Source organism: Taudactylus pleione, unplaced genomic scaffold (genome assembly GCF_031769625.1).
Source record: "Taudactylus pleione unplaced genomic scaffold, aTauple2 ptg000386l, whole genome shotgun sequence".
Taxonomy (NCBI): domain Eukaryota; kingdom Metazoa; phylum Chordata; class Amphibia; order Anura; family Myobatrachidae; genus Taudactylus; species Taudactylus pleione.
This window is the reverse complement of record NW_028284787.1, coordinates 20864372-20880528: the sequence shown is the minus strand read 5'-3', so window position 1 is coordinate 20880528 and position 16157 is coordinate 20864372. Positions and strand designations below refer to the sequence as shown.

The following is a 16157-nucleotide window of genomic DNA, read 5'->3' as shown; positions in this document are numbered from 1 at the left end:
GTCAGTTATAACTATCACTGCTATTTCTCCTCATCCCTCTGACAGGGTATGAGGGTATTCTTTGTACTTGACATTTACTAGATATTTGTGAAGGTGGTAACAATGCAATGTTTATATACTTATATAAAGGGAAACAGGCGTTCATGCAGGTTTTATTTATGCCAGTTATGACTATCACTGCTATCGCTCCATTTAACCCTCAACTACCAGGTGTGTAGGGGTTAAATATTACTTCACATTTTCTTGTGAAGACTGAGCTGCCCATCTCCCACTCTCCTAATTAATTGGAGATGCTCAGCTGCAATTGAGTGTTTGCTGAGGGAAGATTTGGTCTCGCCGCGCCAGCACCTGTTCAGGGGTCACCTTGAATGTCCTCCTGGTCTCAGGTTATGATGCAGTTAGTGAAATGCTTATCAGCACCCACACTGCCTCCCACTTTGTAATCCCACAGTGATTACAGCCTGCAATGTTTCCTCTTCCCAAACATCCTTCCTGGATGGAGAGTTATGCCCACTCAGGTCAGAATCTGGCTTTTAGCATCTACCTATCTGCAGATGTTACAGGTGAATTAGGCATCAGCTGTCTAAACATATAAATGGACTGCACCATCCTCTTAGTCCACCCTGCTTTCAGGTTCTGATATATCATCTGAGGAGGCAAAGGATACACAGGTTTCTCCATCTTGGCCTATCTTGGAGAGGAGCAGCGTCATTCATCTTTAGATGTTCCTCTCTAGCATGGACGGTTAATTCAATCCTCATTATAGAAGATGAAGTACCAGCTCCTAAAGCTTAATTAACCTGGTGTTCGGACACCAGAATGTGATTTAGGCTGGATTACCTCAATCTAAACAGCTCACTGAGTTTAGAACATTTCCAGTTCTAAGGGAACAGTGGGTGGCTATTAGTGGCAGAAGACCTCGCTAGCCTGGGTTCTAGGGGTTTACACGGAACAGCCTTGGAATCCGTAACACAGGTTTCATTATTACCTACCTATTTTACAATATAGGGTTTTCATATTTTTCATCCTGTTTTGCATATACATAATTTTATTTCATTTTTTTTTGTCTCAGACCCAGACCCAGGTCAGATCCTGTTTACACTGCGCCTACAACCCTTGATTATTCCTGGATAGGCCCCATTCACACCGAACCCAGGACTACCCTGCTAAATTTGTGAGGTCATAAAAAGCTCAGTTTAGGCATGACCCTGTTCAGATAACCTGGGTCTGACCATTCACACTGCACTATGGACTGGGTCATTTCAGTGTCCAGCCCTGGTCGCTACCAGGGTTGGATTCCCAGGTCGATCTGGGTTATTTTTTAGGGACTCTTTCACACTGAGCAGTGACCCAGGCCTACCTGGCGGCAACCCGGTTGTTTCAGCAATATGAAAGGGGTGTTCCCAGCACCTCCCATGTCCTCTTTACAGAGAATGGTCTCAGTCTTACATTGCTTCTTATCTCATGAAAGACATCTGACTACGACCACCAGCACCTCAGGCACATCCTCTGATGACCGCAACAACGCAGTGAAATACTGAGTGTGGAGGAATATTAGTTCATCTATCCACATGCTTTCAAGGTGTGACACCTTGGGCAGGGTCGTCATCGGGCAGGGGGGCGGTTGCCGGGACTGGAGTCCCATGCCCAGGTCTTTGGCAGAAATGGGGACCCCGGCTCCTACAGCGCCCTTCACTGCCACATTCCCCCTTTCCCCGCACTACTCCGTCATTTTGTGTAATTTTTTTCTCAACGGAGAGCAGCGCACAGCCGCGCCAATGTTCCGAATTGGAGATTGCAGTGACAAGCGAAGCGGGTAAGTTCAAATGCACTGCCATCAGCCAGTGCTGTGCCTTGAAAGAGATGGGGAAGGTCGACTGGATACACGAGACCTAACTGGACATACAGAAGTGGGGCTGGCTGGATGCAGAGAAATGGGGTCTGGCGGGACGCACATACAGTAGGGGGAGGCTGGACACAGAAGACGGCAGGCTTGATATTTTTTGGCCACTTTTTTTTTTTTTGTAGGAACAAGGTAGCGGGGGAAGGGGGGGGCTGACAATTTTGTCAGTCCCGGTCCCACAATTTCTGATGGCAGCCCTGCCTGGGGGTGGATGATGTTGTATAAAGACATACTACACTATCAGTTTTCTCCTCTGTTTTCTGAAAGGAAATAAAAGGAGTATGAATAAAAGGATCAATGCTTCAATTATCTCAGTACCTTTTAAGTACCTAAGTATTTGTTTCAATTGATTGTTCAGCACTTGTAATCTATTACTTATAACATTAAAACCAACTGCCTAATATTGTGTAGGTTATCCTTGTGTGCCTGAATGGCTTTAACCCACCAAGGCATGAACTCCACAAGACCTCTGAAGGTGTTTAGTTATATCTGGCATCAAGACATTAGCAGCAGAGCCTTTAAGTCCTGTAAGTTGCAAGGTGGGACCTCCATGACTTGGACTTGTTTTTTCAGCACATTCCACAGATGCTCGTGAGATCTGGGTAATTTTGTGGCCAAGTCAACAGCTTGAACTCTTTGTTATGTTCCTCATGCCATTCCTGTGCAATTTTTGCAGTGTGGCAGGGTGAATTATCCTGCTGAAAGGATTTATGTGGCCATGAAGGGGTATACTAGATGTGAAACAATGTTTTGATAGGTGGTACTAGTCAATGTAACATCCACATGAATGCCAGGACCCAAGCTTTCCCAGCAGAACAGTCCACATCATCACACTACCTCTTGCCTTCTTCCCATTGTGCATCTAGGTGCCATCTCTTGTTCCAGGTAAATTTTACATACCCACCTGGCTGCAACATCCAGTTCTGACAATCACATGCCAATTTTAGGAGCTTTAGGTGGTGGACAGGGGTCAGCATGGGCACTCTAACTCATCTGCGGCTACGCAGCAAGCAAGCTGTGATTGAACTGTACATCAGTGAGCCTTGGGCACCCATGATCCTTTTGTCTGTTCACTTGTTCACTTTTTGTAAGTACTAATCACTGCATACCAGAAACACCCCACAAGGCTTGCCGTTTTGGAGATGCTCTTACCCAGTAGTCTAGCCATCACAATTTGGCCCTTGTCAAAGTTGCTCAGAACCCATTTTTCCTACTTCCAACACATCAACTTCAATAAATAGTGTGCACTTGCTACCTAACATATTCCACCCCTTCACAGATGCCATTGTAACAAGATAATCACCATTTAAGAATTAAGTGTGTGCGAAGCACATTGCTGTTCTATCTATCTGTGTGTATATATGTACAGTATGTATATATCCACAATCGAGTCACATTATTATGTCCACCTCCTACATTTGACATTGGCAGCGCATAGCCCATGAAGTACTTTGCATATTATTCGCTGGCTTGGTGGGTATATAAGGTGTGTGACAGGCCATCTGCACACATATCACTCATTGCTGTCAGGGCAATTTTTATCAGAGTTGCAAAAAGGGATGATCATTGGCTTTCAGACAAAGGTTGCCAGTATTTCTGAAACAGGTCTGAAGCAAACAGGTGGTCACTACACTTATGCTAACAAAGGTGCATTGATAGAGAAGGCTTATGTTTTCATGCCTGTATCGGAATTGGACCTCCGCTAATTGGCGAAGGGTTGCCTTCTCTGATGAATCACGTTTTCAACTTCATTGATCATGTCAAGTGAGAAACATCGGAGAACAAACACCCTGCAACTGTTGCTGAAAGAACACAAACTGGTGGTGGTAGTGTTATGGTCTGGAGAATGTTTTCATGGCATTCTGTGGGCTCACTCATCCATGTGGAAGGCACCCTCAACCAATTTGGTTATGAATCCATTCTTGCAAAGCACATACACCCATACATGCTGATTGTCTTCCCTGAGGCGGATAGGATCTTTCAGCCAGACAATGCGACATGACACATGGCTAGAAATGTCCGACAGTGGTTAGATGAGTACGACCAAGACCTCCAAATACTTCCCTTGTCCCCTTATTCCCCGGACCTGAACCCAATTGAGCATTTGTGGGACCACCTGTTTTCACTCTACGGATTCTCCACCATGCACCCTCCAGCAGCTATGGGATGCACTGCAGTCAGCATGGCTCCAGATAACTTTGCCAACCTTGCTGTTGGGTGTGATTTGGCTATAGTGAGACATAGGCATATATTGCCCTACGGAAGGAGGCACCCTGAAGGAGCAATCTTACCTCACCTAATTCCAGCCACAACTACTAATCAGGACGATTTCCACCTGTGACTCCTATATTATTAATATTAAAGATGGTGTTTGAAATATTGAAGCTCCTTTGTTCTATTTATACCATATACAGTATAATCTTAGAACAATAGACACATTTTTCTTAGGTTAGCACTGGGCACAAAACCTTATTTTACTATAAGATTCATTTCACGATCCTGGGCAGCCCGTGTGTTCAGCAGCTCCCGACAATTTAGTGGGCACACTGAAGCGCTTGTGTGCTGAAACCCCAGAGAATCCTAATTGATTGTCAGTCCAAATAGGCACCAGCAGCATCGTGTGGCCCACTTCCACTTCTACATACAGTATCTAAAATACATGGGTATCCTAGAATTAAGGGACACCCGTCTCAATAGGGCAACATTAGAAATAAAAAAACTTGAACAAAACTTACCACTAATACCTCCCTCAAATTTCTATGTGAGCTTCACCACTGTGGACAAACGTATACATAAGGAAACATGAATATGGTGGGACAGATACATACTAGACTGATACATAACTCATGACTCCATACCTTAGGGACTGAATATTAAAAAGAAACCAACACACCATATAGGAAAACTTATTTATGGAGAGATGAAATCCCATACTACATGATTGCTCGATAGAACTGATCAATAAGAAACACATAGAGGATTTGGAAGTCCTGGCTGCACAAATAAACACCATCAACTCATCATTAGAACCATATAAAGACAATACGGGATATTCTGATCTAGAAAACATCTCCTAAAAATAGAAAACATGGTAATACAGACCAAAATTAAGAAAATCCTGAGAGATCAACAGAACAAAATTAAACACAGGCAGCACAAACAGGGATCTGTCAAAACACAGAAAAATAGAAAGAATAACAAAAGGACAGACCAGACCAAAATAGAAACTCATAAAAACAAACAATGAAAGATAAGAACATGGTATATGGACATAATATACAATATCTATATAAGGATACAGGTTTGACCTACCAGCAATACATGACTGATATTTATAGTAAGGCCAGAACACAAACATCCAGAGAGACAATCACATCCACTACAGAAAGTAGGGACTCCATCTCAGAAGATTCAGATGATCACATAATCTTCGATCTCATAGACTGAAGATGATATGATCTATGATGAATTAGCTAGACTATCATTTGACCAAGGTTGAGTTACCACACAAAGAACATACAATACCATTTCAAACCAGAGCACACAACAAGAAAAAAACAATCTACAAGCTATAGACACCCTATCCACTAATAGGAGGGGATATACAGACTCCTGTGATACAACAAGAATCCAATATACAAGCATGGGAGGACAATTTTTTAGCTTGGAGGCAGGCCGAAAGGCCTGCGAACCTACAAAAATAGAGGCAAGTGCGAGAACATTAACAACAACAAAAATGAAATGAAAAACCACAGAACTAGATGAGGATGTAGAGGAGGGGAGCGTAACACAAAAACAGGGAAATGAAAACATGTAGAATGCAACAAACAGGGCATATTCAACCGTAGTGGCATAGATTTATGTAAAGAACAGGAAAAGGTACTATTAAAGGGACCTAAATTTGCACCCACAAAATCACCAAGCAAATTTGAAATTTATTGTGACCTACAAGCATTCACGAGAAAAGTCACCCTCAAAAAATACTTTAATACCAATCCCGTCATAAAGAATTATGAGAACAACATTACCACAGATGACCCCAAATTCAAACACACACAACTTAAACCTCCATACAAATTTTACTCGAGTCATCTGAAAAGCCATCATATTAAAACCTTTGAGTCAATGGTAATGAGAGATATAGAGCTTAATGGACGATCGAAGTACAAAATCTAAACATATCAAAGACCAGATGAATAATCTCACCAACAAAAAACAAAAGCCTTAAGGGACTTAGAAAAAAAAACGAAAACACAATAGTCAAACCAGCAGACAAGGTGGGGGAGGGATAGTGGTGTTGGACAAAACCAGGTATATAGAGGAATCATTGAGGATACTAGGTGACAGCAATACATACCGCATATATAAAGGTGACCCTACCACACAATACAAAGCAGAATTGGGCTCACTACTCAAACATTCCTGCAGAATGAGCACCCGATAATACCTGTTTTTTACCATATACCAAAAGTACACAAAGACCGGATTAATCCACCGGGAAGCCCAATAATATTGAGGATCAATTCCCTGACAGCAAACCTTTCACAGCATGCGGATACATACCTACAGGATCTAGCAAGATCACTCATATATAGGGACCCGACAGACATATTCACTACCCTCCAAACAATAGACTGGTAACCAGATTACTGGTAAGCCACAAGCATCGTCACATCACTATATAGTATCACTGACCACACACAGGGATTGGAGGGCACCAGACACTATCTACAAAATAAAACAGACCTGGAAGCTCTACAGACCAATTTTATCTTGGACATTATCCATTTCATACTACACCACAATTTGTGTGGTTCAATAATAAATTTTACTTACAGACAACAGGGACCGTCATGGGATCGAGGGTCGCACCAAGCTATGCCAACCTCTTCATAGGCAAATGGGAGGAAGAATGCATTTGGAGTGGGCATAGCTTCAGTGAAAACGTGATCCTGTGAAGGTATATTGATGATAATATATTCATCTGGAAGGGCACACACTCATCTCTACAAGAATTCATAACACATATGGAAAAAAACAATCGTAATTTAAAATTTACAACATAAACTAGCCAAGAGAGTTGAATTTCTGGACCTTGAGATATTCATAAGTGAGAATATAATACACACGAGAATGTACAAGAAAAGTGTAGATGTGATCAGTTATATACTATCCACTAGTGGACACCATAAAACATGGCTTGACAACATACCAAAGGACCAGTTTAGGTAAATTAGGAGAAATTGCTCCAAAATAGATGATTATATGGAACAAGGGAAACAACTAAGTGAGCAATTTATAGAGAAATCATATGATCCCATACTTGTAGAACAAGCCTTCACAGAGACCGCAACAATAAACAGACAGGAACTTCTCAAACAGGAAGACCGTAAAAACAAAGGAGAAATAGAGCAGATATACTTCATCACGCAATACAATGGATCGGCAGACAAAATTAAACATATACTCCGGAAACATTGTGATATTCTACTACAGGATAATGATCTCCATAAGATCCTTGACACCTCCCCAGATGTTGTTTTTAGAAAGGCCCCGGACATCATAAAGAAATTAGTAAGGAACCATATAACCCATCTTATACATACAGACCACATTACCCTTCACCAAATACACTATAGGATTTCAATACTGTGGAAATGTGTAAGATGTAAAAATATACAGAACAGGACCACTAAAAAACAATACAGTGATTAAAACCTTCAGAATTAATCAACAAATAATGTGATACAAAAGGCGTAATATATATGCTCAGATGTGGGTGTGGACTAGAATACATAGGCAGGACAATCAGACCCCTCAAGATGAGGGTATATAAACACATACGTAACATCATGATCGGTTACGACAACCATAATTTTTCTAGACACTATAAAGAAGTATATGATTCAAAGCCATCAAATCTGTTCTTTACAGCGATAGAACAACCATTAAGAAACTGGCGTGGTGGGAACCATTCAGACAATCTGTATAGACAAGAGATGAAGTGGATTTTCACCTTAAAAAACGACTCCAAAGGGCTTAAATGTGGTTTTCAACAGCAGCATACTGACAAGATAGCGGGATTTCAGATCATACTTATTGTAACAAGATAGAACCACCAAGGAATCATATCAGCAGCTATCACACAAATAAGAACATACTGACTACCTCGAAATGCACACTAAGAATTATGCACTATAAGAACCGTACAGCTGAGGTATAAGGAGTAGAGAATTACCCACTGAACAACAAATTGTGAGGCTTACCATAATAAGATTACAAATAAGAAAGGAATATGGTATGATTAACAGCTTATATATACTACGCACTACCATATGGATCAGAATGTTTGACACACTAATACAAATATGATGTACTACATGAACAAGACACATGATATGGACATGTGTGGGTACTCGTACTGTACATATAACTATTAATGATGTACCCCATGGGAACATAGATCTAGGACCACGATATCCCATTCCTCACATTTCCCCTTCCCTTTCTCTTCTCCCACATTGTAGACATAAAGAGAACCACAGACAACGGTTGAGATTTATATAGCGTAATACATTTCTGCACTTCTTATGTAAGAGCAAACACAATATTTATTCATATACATCTTTTTCCAACTGATTGATGAAAATATAAGACATTGCTCATTTTAGATATGCAATATCAAATGTATGCATTACTAAATGAATGTAGACGCAGATTAGAGTACAGCACAATACATGCACAGGAATGCCCAGAAGGCTCCGGATTGGACTTCCAACACATTTAATCACCACCCACTAGAGCACGTGTAACCTTGAGGAAGGCCTATTGGCTGAAACGCGTTGGGGACATGTGACCCGGCACTGTCTTCAGTTACCTGCTGCAGCAGATACAAACACCACTCTGAACACTGACACTCCCACTTCATGGGCCGAGAAGACCGTCCTGGCAAGAGGCACCCCTGAATGAGAAGGGAGATGCTAGATGCCACACCTGGAGAAGGGAGATGGAACACAGCATGACATGGATACGAACACTGGTAAGAACAGGAGTGCGGGACACCGCCCCTGTTTTTCTGTGAACTTACTGCATCCACTTGCACCACTGACTGGAACATATACAGTGAGGGGACGTATGTTGTGGCTATTCATACACAGGGGCGCCAAGAGGGTGGGGGAGCAGGTACAAATTACCCGGGCCCTGGCTTGCTGGAGGGGCCCGGTACCGCTCCCCCCCCTTTTATCACAGAAGCCCAGCACACGCTGCTGTGTTCTGGGCTGCACTGGGAGACTGCTTGCGGCTGCTATGAAGCAGCCACAGCTGTCTCCTATGCCTGTGGGGGGAGCTGTTAAGCTGATCACGCCCCCCACTGGTTATGCGCTTGGCTGAGGGGGCTCAGAGCGCCCCTCTCGCCAGTAAAGTGGCGCTGCAAAACATGTTAATTTTAATTTTTTTCTCTCGAAGGGGGCGTGGCCACACCTCCCGCGATTAGGCTACGCCCCCTTTACCCCAGCCCGGCGTGGCTCTTGGCGGGCCGGTTCATAAGGTAGGTTACCCCTTAGCAGGGCAGACCAAAACCCTGCACTTGATTGCAAGCAGGACGTACCTTCATGAGGAACAATCACTAGACAAAAGTACAGTGGATGGTGGGAATAATTTACATACACCAAAAACCTGTGCGACTCATAGAAGCATAAGTGAGATTTGGCCACAAGCTCACATTCACATACACACCAGTGAGGCTGTCACACAGTAGTGTTAAAAGAGAGACGTAGGCACTATGGCCCTCATTCAGAGGCACTCGCAAGAAGCGAGCGCTCGTTCTGAATGAGTGCAGCATCCTGGTCACTAGCTAAGCTGTGGGTTACCACCCACAGCTTTAGCGACCGACCAGGTTGATGGTCGCCATGGTCAAGACCATCGCGACCATCGGGGCTTGTGACAAGATCCTAAGGTTGGGTCTCGGCAGCCGCAAGCCCCATGGAGCTTCCTGCTCTGATCGAAACTATCACCTTATGCATAAGCATTTTGTATTGAATTGATGTAGGCAATAGATTATTTAGTTTATTTTTAATACTTCAAGTGTATGTTTGTGTATAATTTATTATATAATATAGAATTATTTTTTTTTGAGGGGGGAGTGATTTGATAAGGGTATGAACCTCATATACTACCTCAAATATATTCGATATATTGCACTCCCACTATTTCATTTTTTTATTTTTGTGCGATAGCAATGAAACTGTGCAGTCATTCTTGTGTGTTTAGGAGGACGCCCAGTATACCACTGTCAATACCGCATTGCACCTGAAATCTGTAGTGCTTTTTTTATAACTTTGGTGCAGTTCAAAACAAATGTGAAATTTTTATATATCTAATATAGTCCATTTACACAAACTAACGTGTTTTTTGTTTTGTTTTGATCATTCACCCCATCTGTCTTTAGGTATCTATTTGTATTACAACTTAGACAAGACATTCTTTCTGGAAAGTAAGTATTTAAAACAACAACAACAACAACACAAATCGGTTAGTTGTTTAAAATGTCCCTCTACTCGGAACACACTTGTGTTTTTAAATCTTCAAAAGCAAGAAAAAAGTTACTGTTTTAATTCTTCCCAGAGATATTGTGTCAGAAGACACATCTACATTAATAGCATGCATATAATGGTAGAAGTAAGGGGCATAGGAGACAATAGGAATAGGAGACAAAATGTAAAATATTTAGTGAGCTTTGATGGTATTAAAAAATTTGCAAGACAAGCATTGTACCAGATGATGCCACAACTAATACGAGAGACTGTACACGGGACTGGAGTGTCCATAATGCAGGACAAGAATTAGAGATGTGCAGGCTCGGATTGGTTAAGGTTTTCCCGCCAAATTCTGATTTATTTTTTTGGGGCTGGAAAATCCAAACCGATCCGAGCCTGCACATCTCTAATAAGAATAGCCATTGAGAACCACAACTGAAGCACTGCTGGCAGACACTTACTGTATATTGACACTTGTCACTATATTATTTGCAGCTAGTGTGACTAAACCATTTTGAACCACTTAAGTGTGTTACTGAGAATGTTTCTCTGTTTGTGATAAAGGCAATTTCAAGTTCTATACTAAAGCATTTATGGTAAAAGTAATGTAATTTTGAGATGCTTTCATTTAAAAATTCAAAATTATGTTAATGAATAAGACCCTAATTGATTAAACATGTTTATAAATTGTTCTGTTCCCTCCAACCATTTCATGGGCCTTATGGTGCGTACACACTGGGCGATTAAAGTGGACGACTGAACGATAACGATATCGTTATCGTTCAGTCGTCCACTTTATCGTCCATGTTTAACACAAAAAAGATGAACGATGACGACGACGCGCGTTCCCGCGGGTCGTTCGTCATCCTCGTTCATCGGGCTGACATGCAGGCCAACCTGACGACCTCGTCAGGTTGCTGCATGTCAGGGAATGGGTGAGAGAGCCCGGCGCTGAACGATATCGCTAATGATATCGTTCAGCGGCTGTGCTCAATGTCATGAACGACATTGAGCACAGCCTGCCGGGGACACACTAGACGATATCGCTCAGGGAGCATATCGTCTAGTGTGTATGCACCTTTAGGGTCTATATTGTCTACCTGTGTTTGGTTGTTTTGCTTCAGAACATGCTTGTTTATAAGCAACAACTATGAGTGTGTATGAGAAGTAGGAGGAATTATCACTGCTGTAAATGTTGTAGCTTGCTTATTATCACCGTAATTTTTCTTCTTCTTTTTTCTTCTTCTTTGTTAGGTTAAAATGTCCTTATGAGACTGCAATAGAATTGGCAGCCTGGTGTTTGCAAGGTAGGCCTTGTACTAAATTGAACTATTGAATACTCTTAATTTTGTAGCTAATGTCAGTAGCATGTGTCCTGATAATCAGGGATGTGCCTGTACTCGCAGATGTACACACCTATCTTGCTGAATGAGGTGGTGTAGATTGCTCCTTGCCTACTCAACCATCGCCAGCACCCTATAAATACTGTTATTGTATATGTTGGACACGAGCTGCTGCTGTTTCAGATGAAAGGTCAAAGGTTACATCACAATACATCAAAATATGGGTATATTTTGCATGGTTGTGGGAATGGTTTTACATAGTCTGTGAAATGTAAGATACTGTAAATTGTTATTTCAAAGAGATTTAATCAAATTGAACGCATCACTGTCTGACCAATATACATTACAGAGCCCAATCTGATGACCAGAATACATAATGCAGAGCTACTGCTGACATTCTACTATGCAGAGTTTCCCACATCACTTTATGGTACATAGGCCCTCATTCAGAGCCACTCGCTAGCGGCAGTACGCTCGTTCCGAGCGATGTTCGCACATCTGCGCATGCGTACGGATCGTTATACGCATGCGCGAACCAGTCAGTGTGGCCGAAATTCATGTGCTCGCAATATAGCGAATGCCTGCTATTTTGAGTGACAGAATGAGGCGTATGTGGGTGGTAACAGGGGAAGGTGCTTGAAAATGGGGAGTGGAGATCCGAACGCAGGCGTGCTTAAAGGTCAAAACGAGCGTTTTATGGGTGTGCATAATTAATACAACAGCGTCATTGACCACGTCACTGGGTTATTTTATAGGCAGAACTGCTCGCGAAATAGCGGTTGAAAAAACCAACCACAAGAATAGCGAGCAGTTCATACGCTGGTCGATTTACTCGATTAATCTAATAAATAGCGGACATGACGTATGGTGCAAGCGGCCAGGGGGCGTTTTTAACAAATAAACGAGCGTATGTTTTGCTCGCTCGTTCAGACTTAGAGGTGTGAACAGACTGCAATGTGCGAACGGATCATTTGAATAGCCACCCCTTGTTTTTGAACGAACGACCGCAAATAGCGAACGGCTCTGAATCAGGCCCATAATCCTCTATTGATTACAGTATTTACCACTGGTGTCACACTACATATCCTCACTTAACAGTAAATAACAGCCAGCAGGGACAAAGTTATTGTTTAGCACTATATAAAGTGAAATGCTGAGTTGTTTTTATGTACCATTTCTGTGCTCACTATCTCGCCACATTACAGTTGAGCCTTTTGTTAAGATGGGCAAACATATGTTGTGTTGTAGAATAATTTTTAAAACTTTTGGGCTACTCTAGGTTTCAAGGTATCTAGTTTCTCTATTTATGGAACTAATCACTGTATTTTAAATTTAGAATGAAATGTATTTTAATAGCGTGGTAAATGTCCCTTGCCAAAGGTTATATTCATACTGTTTACAAAATTATTAAGTCTATTTCAACACTGGTCAAAAACAAACAGAGATGTGTCCTCATACACCTATCATTTTTGCGCCATATGGCTCTGAACTTTTTCATTTTTGCGTCTTAATTTGTTTATAGTGTACTAGGCGCTTAGGATTACTATTTTTGTAACAAAGAAATTAGTATAAAGTTGCAGATCAAGCATAAAGATGCATGGTGTGGGTCACTCGTATCAGACTTGTCTTTTGCCTTATTACAGATTTGTCCTTACACAGGTTTGCTGCAGTCGCACTAGAAAGCCATTCTCTGAGCGCCGGGTCATGTGAAACTCTGCTAGCACCTGGCATCTTTTTTGCCAAAAATGCATCTAAGATATGCAACACTTGTATATCTGTGTGCGACAGTGTCTCTGAATCTGAATATGAAGGGCTACAATGTAGTTGGTGCAGTGTTGCTTATCAAAGAAATCTGCACAATCTGCAGGTGCATCCTAGTGGCATCTCATTGCGACTTAGATGCATTTTTGTCAAAAAAATATGCTCGACGCTAGCAGAGTAGCATAGGACCTGGCGACTCACTCATGACAGGGAAGTCGCGCTGCATGGCGTATTGAGGCTACATGTATGAAAACACATCCGTATTAGGGAAGCCAATCTCGGTATTGGTGGGATCCTGAGATTTAGCAGGAAAAACGCTGGTATGCCTCCAATCCCGGGATTTTCATAATTAAGCTGCACACAATGCACAGCCCGGGAGCAGAGCTGAGCACTAGTTCTGTCAGCTCAGACGCTGCCCCTTGGCCTCCTACGGCTGTGTGTGATGTCAAAGGGGTCATGCTGCACACCAGGCCGCCCCTTATAGAGCCACCTGCCCCTCTCGCTTTGGAACCTGATGTAGGCGGCCGGCGGCTATATTAAGCCCGTCTGACTCTTAGCCTGAGGTGAGTGGCGCAACGGCGCCAGCATGGCCTGAAAGGGGGAGGGGAGGACTTGACTGGCTGGTGTGGGAGTTGGTCGGTGCCAGTGCCTGGGGCCCTGGGCTGGCCCTCTGCCCTGCCTGCACTCTCTGAATGAACACTAGAGTATAAGACTACATGGTGAGTGAAGCGAATATGTAACACAGTGTCACACACAGCCTGGTTTTTGTTACTGTGGGCCGTTGAAGAAGAATATTTTCATTGATCAACTCGATAAATGGAATACCAGGATTGAGATTTTTCAATCCTGATTCCTGAGATTTAAAAAATGAGACAGGATTGGCTTCCCTCATCTGTACCATATAAATTGTGTAGTTTGTCCTCCCTTTTGGTACTTATTCCTCCATTTTGATACTTTTTTTATCTATTTTATCTCTTACTTATAGTGAACTAGATACTTAAGATTATGATTTTTGGAATAAAGGAATTGGTAAAAAGTCACAGATTAAACATAAGGATGCATGGTGCTTGTCACTTGTATTGGACCTGTGTTTTGCCACTAGAGCAGTGGTTCCCAAACTGTGCGCTGCGGTACCCTGGGAGGCCACGGTGCTGTCACCAGGGTGCCGTGGCCGGAGGGAAGTTGCAGTCATCTCAGTAGGCCTGGCCAAAACGTTCATCGCGATCTACCGGTAGCTCGCAGAGCTTCCACCGGTAGATTGCGATCAACTTTTCTTCAGACAGTGCATCGCTGGCCTCTGAAGCTATCAGAGGCTAAAGAAGCCTCTGATTGCTTCAGCTTTCCAAGTGATTCAGTGGGAACTTGTGAGCATCTTGCGTGCCAGCTTGATCCATTCATCACAGCAGCAGGAGGGCAGCAGGAGAAGTGGTCCCCAGCATGAACTTCATGCCGGTATGTTCTGCACAGGGGTGTGGGAGCAACTAGTGGGGGCACTGCCTAAGAGGCACTTCTACAAGGGGTACTACATAATGGGCTCAACTACAGGGGGCATTGCATAATGGGCAGTACTACAGGGGACTTTACATAAGGAGCACTACTACAGGGGGCAGTGCATAAGGAGCACTCTTACTGGGGGCATTGCATAAGGGGCACTACTATAGTGGGCATTGCATAAAGGGCACTACTACAGTGGGTATTGCATAAGGGGCACTACTACAGGGGGCATTGCATCATAGGCAATACTACAGGGGGCACTACATAAAGGGCAGTACTACAGGTAATTTGGCTTGAGGGTGCCTTGAAAAAATGAAGGAGACCCTAATGGTGGCTTCAACTGAAAAAGTTTGGGAACCACTGCCGTAGAGTGTGTACTTTTCCATCTATTGTGCTACTTTTTTCTCAATTTTGCCTCTAAATTCAGTTATAGTGTACTAGGTATTAGTATTACTGTTTTGTGGCAAAATATGTGGTCTGTTTGCTGCGATTTGAGGATAGGTGTATGTTGATACCTTTTGTATGCTAGACATATTTGTATATATGTAAAGTCAAAACCCCCTTTTTGTTTCAGTTATACCATTGTGTTTAAGAAAAAAAATGTTCAACTTCAATTTTTTTTGGCAGTTGCTAAGAAGTGGATCCTGTGATGTATTTGCCAGGTCTCCACCACTTTTTAAACTCACGCAATATATTCTCTTCTTTACTGTTCAGTGCTCTGTATATTAATTATTACTATACATACTTTCCCCTCCAGAAGAGTTACAGGTGACCATTGTGGGTGGTGAGTGGGCAGTCACAGAGGCAAATACAGAATTTGTAGAGGGGGGGGGGGGGGATTACAAATGTTTGATTTTAGAACCAGCCCATAAAGAGGGCAAAATTAGCACTTGGCAAGTTTGGTCTGCATCATAAAAAGTGCAGTGTACAGTATGTAATTATTCAGGCATATACAGGCAAGCAATCAAAGTAAGCCATTAGATGAAGCATTAGGACCAGCCCGCCTGCCTAAGCTAAATGTTTTGTTTTTTTCGGGCAGCATTGCACATGCCAAGTCTCCTGTTCTGCGGAGTATTGGAGTAGCTCCAGGAGTCTAGGGGAGCAAAAGAAGAGACTAGCATC

The 16157-nt window shown here is 42.5% G+C and overlaps 1 protein-coding gene across 1 annotated transcript in view; it reads left to right on the top strand.

Annotated features, from left to right (window-relative positions):
• The window catches only part of EPB41L4B (erythrocyte membrane protein band 4.1 like 4B), a 316007-nt gene that overhangs the window by 185550 nt on the left and 114300 nt on the right, over positions 1-16157 (top strand). The window contains exons 5-6 of the mRNA XM_088445740.1: positions 10350-10394; positions 11692-11744. Of these exons, the coding sequence (XP_088301866.1) occupies positions 10350-10394; positions 11692-11744 (98 nt within the window). The remainder of the gene's footprint in view (positions 1-10349; positions 10395-11691; positions 11745-16157) is intronic.